The 17,043-nt window shown below is 45.0% G+C and overlaps 1 protein-coding gene across 3 annotated transcripts in view; it reads right to left on the bottom strand.

The window, feature by feature from the left end:
• si:ch1073-396h14.1 (disintegrin and metalloproteinase domain-containing protein 10) overlaps positions 1–17,043 on the bottom strand; it is a 660,397-nt gene that overhangs the window by 87,615 nt on the left and 555,739 nt on the right. For all 3 annotated transcript variants that reach the window (XM_067967993.1, XM_067967994.1, XM_067967995.1), the window contains 3 exons: positions 11,531–11,664; positions 10,350–10,530; positions 7,624–7,768 (listed from right to left, as the gene is read on the bottom strand). In XM_067967993.1, the coding sequence (XP_067824094.1) occupies positions 7,624–7,768; positions 10,350–10,530; positions 11,531–11,664 (460 nt within the window). The remainder of the gene's footprint in view (positions 1–7,623; positions 7,769–10,349; positions 10,531–11,530; positions 11,665–17,043) is intronic.

Genomic DNA, 17,043 nt, shown 5'->3' with positions numbered 1-17,043 from the left:
ACCCGTGATATGCTCCTCCTGCACTATGTGGGAAGTCATGGACACTATCGGTGTCCCTGGTGACCATGTGTGCAGGAAGTGTGTCCAACTGCAGCTACTGGCTAACTGCATTTCGGAGCTGGAGCTGCGGGTGGATTCACTGTGGAGCATCTGTGATGCTGAGATTACCGTGGATTGCACATTCAGTGAGGTGGTCACACCGCAGGTAAAGATTACGCAGGCAGAAAGGAAATGGGTGACCGCCAGGCAGAGTAAATGGACTAGGCAGGTAGAGCAGGAGTCCCCTGGGGCTATCTCCCTCTCACAGATATTCCACTTTGGATATTGTTGGGGGAGATGGCTTATCAGGGGAATGCAGCAAAAGCCAAGACCGTAGCACCACGAGTGACTCAGCTGCACAGGAGGGGAGGAAAAAGAATGGGAGAGCAATAGTGATAAGGGATTCCATCGTAAGGGGAACAGATAGGCATTTCGGTGGCCGCAGACGTGACTCCAGGATGGTATGTTGCCTCCCTGGTGCTAGGGTCAAGGATGTCACGGAGCGGCTGCTGGACATTCTGAAGGGGGAGGGTGAACAGTCAGGGGTCGTGGTCCATATCGGTACCAACGACATCGGTAAAAAAGGGATGAGGTCCTGCAAGCAGAATATAGGGAGTTAGGAAATAAATTAAAAAGCAGGACCTCTAAGGTAGTAATCTCAGGATTACTCCCAGTGCCACGTGCTAGCGAGAGCAGAAATAGGAGAACAGACCAGATAAATGCATGGCTTGAGAGATGGTGTAGGAGGGAGGGGTTTAAATTCCTGAGGCATTGGGACTGATTCTGGGAAAGGTGGGACCTGTACAAGCTGGACGGGTTGCACCCAAGCAGAAGCGGGACCATTATCCTCACGGGGGCATTTGCTAGTTCTGTTGGGGAGGGTTTAAACTAGTATGGCAGAGGGATGGGAACCAAAGGGCAGGTACAGATACGACAAATTCAGACCAGGAAACGGGAAGTAGAAAAGCAGTTAGTGACGTAGTTAGCGACTCAGAAAGGCAAAAGAAGCAAAAGGTTAAATAGTGTTCAGCACAGGAATTTGATGGGGTTAAAGGGTATATACTTCAATGCAAGGAGTATTACAAACAAAGCAGATGAGCTAAGGGCACAGATAGACACATGGCAGCATGATATCATTACTATAACGGAAACCTGGCTTAAAGAGGGGGATAATTGGCAGCTCAATATCGCTGGATATAGAGTTTTCAGGCAGGATAGAGTGGGTGATAAAAAAGGAGGGGGGGTAGCATTATTGGTTAAAGAATCAATTACAGTTGTGAGAAGGGATGATATGCTAAATGGATCATCAATTGAGGCCATATGGGTTGAGCTAAGAAATAAAAAAGGGGCAGTCACACGACTAGGAGTGTATTATAGACCCCCGAATAGCGAAAGGGAGGTAGAAGAACAAATATGTAGGCAAATTTCTGAGTGCAAATATAAGAGGACAATAATAGTAGGGGACTTCAACTACCCTAACATCAACTGGGATTCAAACAGTGTGAGGGGCACAGAGGGTACAAAATTCTTGATCAGTGTCCAGGAGAACTTTTTTAGCCAGTACGTGACAAGCCCAACAAGAGGGGATGCAATTCTAGAGTTAGTCCTGGGAAATGAAGATGGGCAAGTGGGTGAAGTGACAGTGGGTGACCATATTGGGGATAGTGACCACAATTCAGTTAGTTTTAGCATTATTATGGAAAAGGACAGAGTTAAATCAGGAGTAAATGTTTTAAATTGGGGGATGGCAAATTTTACAGAACTAAGAGGTGATTTGGCAGAAGTGGACTGGACACATCTACTTGAGGAGAAATCAGTGGGAGGCACTGAAAAGTGAAATTCTACGGGTACAATGCAGACACGTGCCCTCAAAGAAAAAGGGTGGCACTGCCAAATTTAGAGCCCCCTGGTTGTCTAGAAGTATACGGGGCAAGATAAAGCAGAAAAAGAAAGCTTATGACTGTCACAGAAAACTAAATACTGCAGAAAGCCTAGAGGAGTATAGAAAGTACAGGGATGACATAAAAAAGGAAATGAGGAAAGCAAAGAGAGGGCATGAAAAAATATTAGCTCGTAAGATTAAAGAAAACCCAGAGATGTTTTATCAGTACATTAAGAACAAGAGGATAGCTGAGGAAAAGGTGGGACCTATCAGGGATGATAAGGGTAACTTGTGTGTAGAAGCAGAGGATGTGGGTGGGGTTTTAAATGAATATTTTGTCTCCGTATTCACAAGGGAAAGGGATGATCCGGACGTAGTAGTTAAAGAGGAGAGATGTGAAATATTGAATATGGTAAACATAACGAGAGAGGAAGTACTAGAGGAACTGGAATCCTTGAAAGTTGATAAGTCACCAGGGCCGGATGGATTGTTTCCTAGGCTATTGAAGGAAGCCAGGGAGGAAATAGCGGATGCTCTGAGGATCATTTTCCAATCCTCACTAGATACAGGGGAGGTACCGGAGGACTGGAAGACTGCAAACGTAGTACCATTGTTTAAAAAAGGTACGAGGGAAAGGCCGAACAATTATAGGCCGGTCAGTCTTACCTCGGTGGTGGGCAAACTATTAGAATCAATACTGAGAGATAGGATAAACTGTCACTTGGAAAGGCATGGTTTAATCAGGGATAGTCAGTGTGGATTTGTTCAGGGAAGGTCATGCCTTACAAATCTGATTGAATTCTTTGAGGAAGTGACAAGGAGGATTGATGAGGGTAGTGCAGTGGATGTTGTCTGCATGGATTTTAGTAAGACATTTGACAAGGTCCCACATAGCAGACTGGTCAGAAAGGTAAAAGCTCATGGGATACAGGGAAATGTGGCGAATTGGATCCACAATTGGCTCAGTATCAGGAAACAAAGGGTAAAAGTCGATGGATGTCTTTGAGAATGGAAATCCGTTTCCAGTGGTGTGCCACAGGGCTCAGTGTTGGGTCCCTTGCTGTTTGTGGTACATATTAATGATTTGGACTTGAATGTAGGGGGTATGATTGGCAAATTTGCAGACGACACAAAAATTAGCCGTGTAGTTGATAGTGAAGAGGATAGCTGTAGACTCCAAAAAGATATCAATGGGTTGGTGGAGTGGTGAGAAAAGTGGCAAATGGAGTTCAACCCGGAGATAGCAGTAAACGGGAATATATTGAGGGGTAGAGGAAGTGAGAGACCTTGGAGTCCATGTGCACAGGTCCCTGAAAATGGCAGTTCAGGTAGATAAGGTTGTGAAGAAGGCATACGGAATGCTCTCCGTTATTAGCCGAGGTATAGAATACAAAAGCAGGGATGTAATGATGGAACTGTATAAAACGCTGGTAAGGCCACAGCTGGAGTATTGTGCGCAGTTCTGGTCACCACATAACAGGAAGGACGTAATTGCTCTGGAGAGAGTGCAGAGAAGATTTACAAGAATGTTGCCAGGGCTTGAAAATTGCAGCTACGAGGAGAGATTGGATAGGCTGGGGTTGTTTTCCTTGGAGCAGAGGAGGCTGAGGGGAGACTTGATTGAGGTGTACAAAATTATGAGGGGCCTAGAGTAGACAGGAAGTACCTGTTTCCCCTAGCGGAGAGTTCAAGAACTAGAGGACATAGATTTAAGTTGATTGGCGGAAGGATTAGAGGGGACATGAGGAAAAACCTTTTTACCCAGAGGGTGGTGGGTGTAGGGAATTCGCTGCCCGAATTGGTGGTAGAGGCAGGGACCCTCAACTCTTTTAAAAAGTACCTGGACCTGCACCTAAAGTGCTGTGAGCTGCAGGGCTACGGACCGGGTGCTGGAAGGTGGGATTAAAATGGGCACCTGGTTGTTCTTTGAGCCGGCGCATACATGATGGGCCGAATGGCCCCCTCTGTGCTGTATCTTTTCTCTGGTTCTATGGTTCTAACCAAGGTTCTATATAAGTTTAACATAAGTTCTCTGCTTTTCAATTCTATTCCTCTCGAAATGAACCCCAATGCTTTTAATAATTGTGTACCTTGATACCCAAATTCATTTGCTTCTCTACAGTTCCTAGTCTCTCGTCATTTAGAAAATATTCGGATTTGTCTTTCTTGGATCCAAAGAGGATGACTTCACGTTTACCCACAATGACCTTTATCGGCCACAGTTTTACCCACTCACTTAATCTGTCCAGGTCCCATCTGCACTTCTCACTGTTCCTCCTAATTTAGTGTCATCATCTTACCATTGTACCAACAAACGCACAAAAAGGTTAAAGTTCACACGCATACGTCATGCAAAGGAGTATTGAGATCACATGCCCAATGACCGTGTCTATCACTCATTTTTTATTTCTAATGAGAAATGCAATTAGCCACATCTAGATTCTGAATTAGCCAATGATTAATGTATTGGACAGTGCTGATATATAACATGCATATCCCTCCTGTATGTATGAGTGTATATGGGGTGTATACACATATGTGCATACATATATATGTATATTGGGGTATGTACATTGGGGTACATATGTATATGTGTGTGTACATATATGTATATCGGGGTGTACATATACCGGAATTGAGTAGTAATATAGAGAGAGGCCACAGTACTGTCACTGTATGTGGGTAGTTAGGGCCCGACTGTCTTTGTGTATGAATGTATGTGTGAAGTTGTGTTCTGTACAAGTTTGAAGTGGAGACTGAGTGAGCTCCAAGATGTCTCTCTGCCTCCAGCATTTGCAGCTTCTGAGAGATGACTTTCCTCTGATTTCAATACATAATTAATGTTTTAATTAAGTTAGAAGTATCGCACGGGTGGAACAAAGAACTTTCTGCTGGGATCATATTTCCTGGGACTGGGACTGTCAGAGGAAACAGGAATTCACATGTCAGGATTTTACATCTCCCTGCTATTCACCATCATATAATTATATATACACGGGAGAGAGAGACAAAGCAGGGGATACAGGGTGGGCCTGGGCGGGGGGAGCTGGGTCTCCCAAATGGGCGTGGGACTCTTACAGAAAATGGGGGAGTGCCGATAACACAGGAACCATACACGGGGGTCCTTGGGAAATCTCCCATTCCTCATACAGCCCGCTCCTGGTGCCGGTGAAATAGGGTCACAAGTGAGCACCGCAGTGTGTTACAGACAGTTGTTAGAGACTCTCACTACACTTACTGTCAGGGGCAGAGTATAGATTTGAGATCATGCCATTGCCTCCTGGTATTGAACAGAATCTGGTGCTGCTCTCCATGTATCAGATAAATATTTTGAAACGCATACAGGTGCAGCTTTCAGCAAACCCTTACCACCTGCTGGCAATTCATTTCCATCACAGAATCAAACAGCACGGAAGGAGGACACTTGGCCCATCGTGTCTGTGCTGGCTCTTTGAAAGAGCTATCCAATTAGTTCATTCAAGTTCATTCTTTCTTTACCCTCACATGTGCTGCTGATTTGAAATTGTAACATACAGGTGCAACCAATGTTAACCTGACACAAAATCGCCAGCAATGCCGGAAAATGGGATTTTAATTAGTTTTAATTACCCTTTAGTAATCAAAGTCCAATCGACAAGCCATTTTGCTGCATTAAGCAGTGTGTGGAACTCAAATGGGGAGAAACATATTCCATCGCAAACGGGGAATTGGGGGAGCACTGGGCAGCAACGGCCTAAACCTCCTCTGTGGGGCACACTTCTGTTCCTCTTGGACCCACAAGAATAATTTCTACACTTACCTGTAAAGGCTTGGTCTTCTTACCCGCCACATTTAACAGAGCCGAGTGTCAATGGCAGACACTCCGTTCTGTAGTCCATTACAGCAGCTGTCAGGGATCCCATGTACATGGTGGGACACCAATTTACACTTACTCACGAGTCAGGTGGACCCCTCAACCTCCCAAGACAGCAGTGTTAAAATGGCCGCTGGGCGGTAACTATAGCGACTGGAATTTAGTTCTTGCTCCGCCCGGTTTCCGCCAGGTGGAGGAGATTAAATTTCCCCTTTTGTGTTACCCGTCCAGATGTGAAATGAAATTAGTTCTGTGTCCCTGTGCTGGACAGTGAATCGACAGCAAATGTGTAGCCAACAATGAGGTCTCGACTCCATGAGGATAGACTAACACCGCCCCACAATGCCAGGACAGTCCATTTACATATTTACTGCAGCCCTCACTGCGAGTTTTGCATGGAACGCTGGGGGGATGGCAAGGTGGCAGGGGTGAATTACTGGGTGCCAGCAGCTGGTAAAGGGCTGCTAAAATATGTATTGTTTTTTTCCCGAAATGTTTGGAGGGCAAAGCTGGTCTAATTCCTAGATGAGGCATTGGATGCCATGGTGCTGGGTATTTGGAAGTGAACAGAAGGAAAATCCAACAAATCTCCTGTGGCATTGCTCATTCTAAGTGGCCTGACACATTGTCTTATAAAGCCAAGAGCGTCACGCCATGTGATACAGTGTATTAAAACAAGAAGAAGAAAGAAACACTTGCATTTATATAGTGTCGTTCATGACCTCCGGATGTCCCAAAGCACTTTATAGCCAATGAGGTACATTTTTGAAGAGTAGACACTTTTGTAACGCAACAAATGCAGCAACCAATTTACGCACAGCAAGATCCCACAAATAGAGTTGTAATAATGACCGGATCATCTGTTTTAGTAATTTTAGTTGAGGAATAAATATTGGCCAGGACACCATTCTTAACATAGCATCATAGTAGGTACAGCACAGAAGGAGGCCATTCAGTCCATCCTGCATGTGCCAGCTTTTTGAAAGATCTATCCAATTAGTCCCATTCCCCTGCTCTTTCCCCATAGACCCATAAATTTTTCCTTTCAAATATTTATCTAATTCCCTTTTGAAAGTTACTATTGAATCTGCTTCCACCGCCCTTTCAGGCAGTGAATTCCTGATCACTGCAACTCACTGCGTAAAAAAATATGTTTCCTCATGTCCGCTGTTGCTCTTCTACCGATCACCTTAAATCTGTGTCCCCTGGTTACTGACCCTTCTGTCACTGGAAACAGTTTCTCCTTATTTATTCTGTCAAAACCCTTCATGATTTTGAACACCTCGATCAAATCTCCCCTTAACCTTCTCTGCCTTTCCTCATTTCACATTTCTCTGCATTAAATTTCACTTGCCATGTGTCTGCCCATTTCACCAGTCTATGTCCTCCTGAAGTCTGTTACTATCCTCCACATTGTTTACTACATTGCCAAGTTTCGTGTCATCTGCAAACTTTGAAATTATACCCTCTATACCCAAGTCCAGGTCATTAATACATATCAAAAAGAGCAGTGGTCCTAATACAGACCTCTGGGGAACACCACTGAATACTTCCCTCCAGTCTGAAAAACAACCGTTCACCACTACTCTCTGCTTTCTGTCCTTTAGCCAATTTTGTATCCACACTGCCACTGTCCCTTTAATCCCATGGGCTTTAATTTTGCTAACAAGGATATTATGTGTTACTTTAACAAATGCCTTTTGAAAGTCCATATACACAACATCAACCGCACTACCCTCATCAACCCTCTCGTTACTTCCTTCTTCAAAATAGTGTCCTGGGATCTTTTAAGTCCACCTCGGTCTGATCCGAAAAACGCTGTGAAGTTTCTGGAAGGTGGAATTCCTACCTGCACTGTTTCCCTGGCTTCAACCTACAGGAAACGTCAATTGACTGACTGGCGCCATAGCAACAAGGATCAGTGGTACTGTGTCCAACATCACACTCCTCTCCCTCCTCAACAATCTGATTGCCGCAGATTGGTCTCTTACTGTCTGTAAGGCACGAAAGAGACAAACATGAGCATCTCTCATTGGATCAGTAAAACTTGCTCTGCAGTTGTTCAAAGATTCAGATCACAGCAGGTGGGAGAATCTCATCGTCTCCTTCAGGAGAGGGGAACTTCTCCCCATCAATTCCAGCACCGAGTGAGGCGAAACATTCAATTGCTCCACATTCCACAGAGCCCCCAACATAACAACAGGAAACATCCCCTCGTTCACTACACCTCACACTCAATCCCCTCGTTCACTACACCTCACACTCAATCCCCTCGCTCACTACACCTCACACTCAATCCCCTCGCTCACTACACCTCACACTCAATCCCCTCGCTCACTACACCTCACACTCAATCCCCTCCTTCACTACACCTCACACTCAATCCCCTCGTTCACTACACCACACACTCAATCCCCTCGTTCACTACACCTCACACTCAATCCCCTCGTTCACTACACCTCACACTCAATCCCCTCGTTCACTACACCTCACACTCAATCCCCTCGTTCACTACACCTCACACTCAATCCCCTCGTTCACTACACCTCACACTCAATCCCCTCGTTCACTACACCTCACACTCAATCCCCTCGTTCACTACACCTCACACTCAATCCCCTCGCTCACTACACCTCACACTCAATCCCCTCCTTCACTACACCTCACACTCAATCCCCTCGTTCACTACACCTCACACTCAATCCCCTCCTTCACTACACCTCACACTCAATCCCCTCGTTCACTACACCTCACACTCAATCCCCTCGTTCACTACACCTCACACTCAATCCCCTCGTTCACTACACCTCACACTCAATCCCCTCGTTCACTACACCTCACACTCAATCCCCTCGTTCACTACACCTCACACTCAATCCCCTCGCTCACTACACCTCACACTCAATCCCCTCCTTCACTACACCTCACACTCAATCCCCTCGTTCACTACACCTCACACTCAATCCCCTCGTTCACTACACCTCACACTCAATCCCCTCGTTCACTACACCTCACACTCAATCCCCTCGTTCACTACACCTCACACTCAATCCCCTCCTTCACTACACCTCACACTCAATCCCCTCGTTCACTACACCTCACACTCAATCCCCTCGTTCACTACACCTCACACTCAATCCCCTCGTTCACGACACCTCACACTCAATCCCCTCGTTCACTACACCTCACACTCAATCCCCTCGCTCACTACACCTCACACTCAATCCCCTCCTTCACTACACCTCACACTCAATCCCCTCGTTCACTACACCTCACACTCAATCCCCTCATTCACTACACCTCACACTCAATCCCCTCGCTCACTACACCTCACACTCAATCCCCTCGTTCACTACACCTCACACTCAATCCCCTCGTTCACTGCACCTCACACTCAATCCCCTCCTTCACTACACCTCACACTCAATCCCCTCCTTCACTACACCTCACACTCAATCCCCTCCTTCACTACACCTCACACTCAATCCCCTCCTTCACTACACCTCACACTCAATCCCCTCCTTCACTACACCTCACACTCAATCCCCTCGTTCACTGCACCTCACACTCAATCCCCTCCTTCACTGCACCTCACACTCAATCCCCTCCTTCACTACACCTCACACTCAATCCCCTCCTTCACTACACCTCACACTCAATCCCCTCCTTCACTACACCTCACACTCAATCCCCTCCTTCACTACACCTCACACTCAATCCCCTCCTTCACTACACCTCACACTCAATCCCCTCCTTCACTGCACCTCACACTCAATCCCCTCCTTCACTACACCTCACACTCAATCCCCTCGTTCACTGCACCTCACACTCAATCCCCTCGTTCACTGCACCTCACACTCAATCCCCTCCTTCACTACACCTCACACTCAATCCCCTCCTTCACTGCACCTCACACTCAATCCCCTCCTTCACTACACCTCACACTCAATCCCCTCGTTCACTGCACCTCACACTCAATCCCCTCCTTCACTACACCTCACACTCAATCCCCTCCTTCACTGCACCTCACACTCAATCCCCTCCTTCACTACACCTCACACTCAATCCCCTCCTTCACTACACCTCACACTCAATCCCCTCCTTCACTACACCTCACACTCAATCCCCTCGTTCACTGCACCTCACACTCAATCCCCTCCTTCACTACACCTCACACTCAATCCCCTCCTTCACTGCACCTCACACTCAATCCCCTCATTCACTACACCTCACACTCAATCCCCTCTCTACATGGTGCACTGAATAATTCATTCTCTGACTCAGTGCCATACTGGAAACCCAAATTACTTAGACAACGAATATTCCACCTGGTGCTGTCCCATTCAATTACGAAGCTTTGGGGTGATTTTCCCTTTAACCCACTTTTCCTCTGCTTGTTCTCCTAAGTTAGAGTGAGAGAACATCTGTGGAAATTCAGCCCCTTTCACTATAATTAAATGCTGGGAACAGTGAGGAATGAAATGAAGGATTGAGAAGTTTTAGTCCGTGTGGGCTCTGAACTGTCAAGTCTGTTCCTCAGTCTGAGCCTGAAACCTTCAGACCTTCCCCTCTTACCCTCAAAGCACCGGTCTTTCTTTGCCCTCAGGATCTTGCTGATATGTCGGATGGTGCACGGAGAGAGTTTGTCATTGTTGTACTCATGTCCATCTGAGGCGTAAGGAAACATCAAGAAGTTTCCAGCGTTCCTCTGGGAATTTGAAGATTCTGGTGGGATGCATTCCTCACCCTCATCGTGCTTAAAAAAGAAGAAATTATTTTGACATTATCAATGCTGAAATCAACCCTCCAAATGACCCTTCCTTCTGTCTGATCACTTTTATGAGAGTTGATGTGTAAAATCTTCAAACCTGAGCACAGATTTCACAATTTGATTCAAGGTCTGTATTTTGTGACTGAGACTCTCTGGTTTTAAGGTAATTTTCCTGTTACATCTTTCGCTCTTTTTAAACCTTCTTATCCTGGATTATTCCGACCCTCGTGTTTATGACTCTCATGGGCCCCCAACTCCTCAGACCTTCTGGAGTGAACCTCTCCTTGCTTCAGAAGCCTTGCAGTAACATGCTCTGGAAACCCTGTTTGGTATCTGCCATTAGATCCAGGCTATCTTAACAAGACCTCACCTCACTTCGAAAATGGAAGAGATTCCTGACTGTAACTAACTGCAAACATAATTGTTCCGCCATTTAATCAGATCATGGCTGATCTGTACCTCAACTCCATGTACCCGCCTTTGATCCCCATCCCTCGATACCCTTACCCAACAAAAATCTATCGGTCTCGGTTTTGAAAGCCTCAACTGACCCTCAGCATCCACAGCCTTTTGGGGGGGGGGAGGGTTCCAGATTTCCACTCCCCTTTGTGTGAAGAAGTGCTTCCTGACATCACCCCTGAACGGCCTAGCTCTAATGTTAAGATTATGTCCCCTTGTTCTGGACTCCCCCCACCAGAGGAAATAGTTTCTCTCTACCCTATCATATCCTTCTTTCATTTTAAAGACTTCAATCAGATCGCACCTCAACCTTCTAAACTGAATATAAACCCTCGAGTCTCAGCAACCTTTCCTCCCAATGTAACCCTTTTAGTCCCGGTATCATCCTGGTCAATCTGGGCTGTCCCCCATTGGAAGTCACACTGTCCAGACCTTATTTTAAATACCTGAACCAGGCTTCCTCTGTCCAGACCCTGTACTGTTGCCAATTATTGCCCCCCCCCGTCTGTGTCACTTGTATACTCACAGGGGATCCCAGGCTGTGTCCTAGTTCATGAGCCAGAGTGATGTGTACCAGTCTCAGTGGAACTTGTGAGCCGTATTTCTGCAGTGTGATCAGACCTGTGTTGAGACTGCGCGAGCAGATTCCTCCAGAGTCCCCTGTGAGGAAGGGAATGTGTTAGTCAGTGATTGTGAGCTGTGGCTTGACCTGTCCAATCACATCACGAGGTCACGGCCAGCCTACGTGGCAGATCAGGGTTCCGAAAGGCAACAAACGTTATTTCCTCTGGTGGGGAATCCAGAACATGGGAGCACAATCTTAACATTAGAGCTCGGCCGTTCAGGAGTGAAATCAGGGAAAAAATTACACAAAGGATAGTGGAAATGTGGAACTCTCTCCCCCAAAAGGCTGTGGATACTCGGTCAATTGATCGATGGATTATTGTAGGGTGAGGGTATCAAGGGACATGGAGCAAAGGTGGGTAAATGGAGTTGAGGTGCAGGTCAGCCAGGATCTGATTGAATGGTGGACAGGCTCGAGGAGCTGATAGAACAATAATGGAGCTGTTGACTAATCATAGCAACCAATCTCTATCAATGAGTCTACAAGAGACCCAGACATGAGGGCTCCCACTCGAGGGAAAGAAGGGCATCCAAAGCTAGAACTCCCTGGATGACTAAAGATACAGAGATTAAAATGAAACAGAAAAACAAGGCTTATGACTAATGTAAGGTTCATAATACAGTGGAGAACCAGACTGAATCCAGAAAGTACAGAGGAGATCTAAAAAAGGGAATAAGAGGGGCAAAGAGAGAGTCTGAGAATAGATTAGCAGCTAACATAAAAGGAAACTCAAAAGTTTTTTATAAACATATAAATAGTAAAAGGATAGTCAAAGGAAGGGACAGAAAAGGAGATCTTATTGTGGAGATTGAGACATTATATGAATACTTCACCTCTGTCTTCACTAGAGAAGAGGACGCTGCCATTGTAGCAGTAAAGGAGGAGGTGGTAGTGATATTGGATAGGATAAAAATAGATAAAGAGGCACGGCGCCGCACAGCCCTGCCACGGTGGCCTCTGCGGGACATGCCAGATCATCGACACAGATACCACCATCACACGAGATGACACCACCCACCAGGTGCATGGTTCATACTCCTGTGACTCGGCCAACGTTGTCTACCTCATACGTTGCAGGAAAGGATGCCCCAGAGCATGGTACATTGGCGAGACCATGCAGGCGCTGCGACAACGGATGAACGGACACCGCGCAACAATCGCCAAACAGGAGGGTTCCCTCCCAGTCGGGGAACACTTCAGCAGTCATGGACATTCATCCACCGACCTTCGGGTGGGCGTACTCCAAGGCGGCCTTCGAGACACACGACAACGCAAAATCGTCGGGCGGAAATTGATGGCCAAGTTCCGCACCCATGAGGACGGCCTCAGCCGGGACCTTGGGTTCATGTCACGCTACACGTTACCCCACCAGCGAACAAATGTTATCTGTTTTTAATATAATGGGTCATTTGCTGGCTCTCTCTGCCTTCCGGATGTTTCTGCCTCTCTCTCTGTTTTTTTTTTGTCTCTTTTTTTTCTCTGTTTTTTTTCCCTGTTTGTTTTTTTGTGAATGTGTATTCGGGGGTTCTGCAGATGACACCTCTCTGTCTGAACACGGTGATTGCCTTGGCAACGGGCAGTTGCAGAGGCAGTCTGTAAACACCATGTATTATTCAATATGTATAAATGCGTAGGCTTCAAGGAGATCTTGAAACATTTACCTGAGGAAGGAGAAAATCTCCGAAAGCTTGTGAATTTAAAATAAAATTGCTGGACTATAACTTGGTGTTGTAAAATTGTTTACAACTTAAAAGATTGGCAGTACTCAAAAGTAGAAAAGTCACCCGGTCCAGACGGGATGCATCCCAGGATACTGAGGGAAGTGAGGGTGGAAATTACGGAGGCTCTGGCCACAATCTTCCAATCCTCCTTAGATATGGGGACGGTGCCGGAGGACTGGAGAATTGTAAATGTTACACCCCTGTTCAAAAAAGGGGAGAGAGATAAACCTGGCAATAAACGTCGGTGCTGGGGAAATGTTCAGAGACAATAATCCGGGACAAAATAAATTGGCAGTTGGAAAAGCCTGGGCTAATAAATGAAAGTCAGCACGGATTTGTTAAAGGAAAATCATGTTTGACTAACTTGATTAAGTTCTTTGTTGAAGTAAGAGAGAGGATTGATGAGGGTAGTGCCGTTGATGTTGTGTATGTGGACTTTCAAACGGCATTTGAGAAAGCATTTCATAATAGACTTGTTAGCAAAATTAAAGCCTATGGGATTGAAGGGGCAGTGGCAGCGTGGATACAAAATTGGGTAAGAGACAGAAAGCAGAGAGTAGTGGTGAACGGTTGTTTATCAGACTGGAGGGAAGTATACAGTGGTGTTCCCCAGTATATATTAATGACCTGAACTTGGATATAGAGGTGATGTGGAGATGCCGGTGATGGACTGGGGTGGACAAATGTAAGGAATCTTACAACACCAGGTTATAGTCCAACAGTTTTATTTTAAAATCACAAGCTTTCGGAGATTATCTCCTTTGTCAGGTGAGTGAGTGAGTATAGAGGGTATAATTTCAAAGTTTGCAGATGACACGAAACTCAGAAATGTAGTAAACAATGTGGAGAATAATAACAGATTTCAGGAGGACAAAAACAGACTGGTGAAATGGGTAGACACATGGCAGATGAAATTTAACACAGAGAAATGTGAAGTGATGCATTTTGGTTGAAAGAATGAGAAGAGGCAATATAAACTAATGGTACAATTTTAAATTTGAATGTATACGAGATGGTTTTCTAGATCAGTATGTTGAGGAACCAACTAGGGAACAGGCTATTTTAGATCTAGTATTGTGCAATGAGAAAGGGTTAATTAATAATCTTGTTGTAAAGGAGCCCTTAGGGAAGAGTGACCATAATATGATAGAATTCTTCATTAAATTTGAAAGTGATGTAGTTCAATCCAAAACTAGGGTCTTAAATCTAAACAAAGGAAACTACGAAGGTATGAGGCGCAAGTTGGCTGTGGTTGATTGGGGAATTACATTAAAAGGTATGACGGTAGACAGAATTAATACATTATTTGCAACAAATATTCCTTTACGGCACAAAAACCCAACAGGAAAAGTGGTCCAACTGTGGCTAACAGAAGAAATTAAAGATAGTATTAAATCAAAGGAAGAGGCATATAAATTAACCAGTAAAAGCAGTAAGCCTGAGGATTGGGAGCATTTTAGAATTCAGCAAAAGAGGACCAAGAAATTGATAAAGAAAGGGAAAATAGAATATGAGAGTAAACTAGCGAGAATCATAAAAACGGACTGTAAAAGCTTCTATAGGTATGTAAAAAGGAAAAGACTGGCGAAGGCAAATGTGGGTCCCTTACAGACAGAAACGGGTGAATTTATAATGTGGAATAAGGAAATGGCAGAGAAATTAAACAAATACTTTTTATCTGTCTTCACTGATGAAGGCACAAAAATCCTTCCAGAAACACGAGAGAACCAAGAGTCTGGCGAGAATGGGGAACTGAAAGAAATTAGTATTAGTAAAAAAGATAGTACTAGAGAAATTAATGGGACTGAAAGTCGATAAATCTCTAGGACCTGATGATTTACACCCCAGGATTTTGAAAGAGGTGGCTATAGAGACAGTGGATGCATTGGTTGTCATTTTCCAAAATTCGATAGATTCTAAACGGTTCCTGCAGATTGGAGGGTAGCAAATGTAACCCCACTATTTAAGAAAGGAGGGAGAGAGAAAACAGGGAACTGCAGACCTGTTAGCCTGACATCAGTAGTAGGGAAAATGCTAGAATCTATTATAAAGGATGTGATAACAGGACACTTAGAAAATAATAATAGGATTTGGCAGAGTCAACATGGATTTATGAAAGGGAAATCTTGTTTGACAAACCATTGGAGTTCTTTGAGGATGTATCTAATAGAATAGATGAGGGGGAACCAGTGGATGTGGTGTATTTGGATTTTCATAAGGCTTTCGATAAGGTCCCACACAGGAGGTTGGTGAACAAAATTAGAGCACATGGAATTGGGGGTAATATATTGACATGGATTGAGAATTGGATAACAGAGAGAAAACAGAGAGTAGGAATAAACGGGTCTCTATCAGGTTGGCAGACTGTGACCAGTGGGGTACCACAGGGATCGGTGCTTGGGCCCCAGCTATTCACAATATATATCAATGATTTGGATGAGGGAACCAAATGTAATATTTCCAAGTTTGCTGATGACACAAAACTAGGTGGAAATGTGAGTTGTGAGGAGGATGCAAAGAGGCTTTAAGGGGATAGAGACAGGCTAAGTGAGTGGGCAAGAACATGGCAGATGGAATATAATGTAGAAAAATGTGAAGTTATCGACTTTGATAGGAAAAACAGAAATGCAGAGTATTATTTAAATGGTGAGAGATTGGGAAATGTTGATGTTCAAAGGGACCTGGGTGTCCTTGTACACCAGTCACTGAAAGCAAACATGCAGGTACAGCAAGCAATTAGGAAGGCAAATGATATGTTGGCCTTTATTACAAGAGGATTTGAGTACAGGAGTAAAGATGTCTTACTGCAATTATATAGGACCTTGGTGAGACCGTACCTGGAGTATTGTGTACAATTTTGGTCTCCTTACCTAAGAAAGAATATAGTTGCCATAGAGGGAGTGCAACGAAGGTTCACCAGACTGATTCCTGGGATGTCGGGATTGTCGTATGAACAGATTGAGTAGACCAGGCCTGTATTCTCTAGAGTTTAGGAGAATGAGAGGTGATCTCATTGAAACATACAAAATACTTTCAGGGCTCGACAGGGAAGATGCAGGGAGGATGTTTTCCCTGGCTGGGGAGTCCAGAACCAGGGGTCACAGTCTCAGAATAAGGGGTAGGCCATTTAGGACTGAGATGAGGAGAAATTTCTTCACTCAGAGGGTGGTGAATCTTTGGAATTCTCTACCCCAGAGGGCTGTGGAGGCTCAGTCATTGAGTATATTCAAAACAGCATCGATAGTTTTCTAGATATTAAAGGCATCAAGGGATATGGGGATAGTGCAGGAAAATGGAGTTGAGGTAGAAGATCAGCCATGATCTTGTTGAATGGCGGAGCTCAAGGGGCCAGATGGTCTATTCCTGCTCCTATTTCTTATGTTCTTATGTAAAAGGGTGCAGGAACAGAGACCTGGGGGTGTATGTACACAAATCTTTGATGGTGACAGGACAAGTTGAAAAGGCTGTTAAAAAGCATATGAGATCCTGGGCTTTATTAATAGAGGCACAGATTACAAAAGCAAGGAAGTTATGCTAAACCTTTATAAACACTGGTTAGGTCTCAGCTGAAGTATTGTGTTCAATTCTGGGCACCACACTTTAGGAAGGATGTGAAGGCCTTAGAGAGGGTGCAGAAGAGATTTACTAGAATGGTTCCAGGGATGAGGGACTTCAGTTATGTGGAGAGACTGG

Source organism: Heptranchias perlo, chromosome 29 (assembly GCF_035084215.1).
Source record: "Heptranchias perlo isolate sHepPer1 chromosome 29, sHepPer1.hap1, whole genome shotgun sequence".
Taxonomy (NCBI): Eukaryota; Metazoa; Chordata; class Chondrichthyes; order Hexanchiformes; family Hexanchidae; genus Heptranchias; species Heptranchias perlo.
The sequence above is the reverse complement of the archived record's forward strand: the minus strand, read 5'-3'. Positions and strand labels throughout refer to the sequence as shown.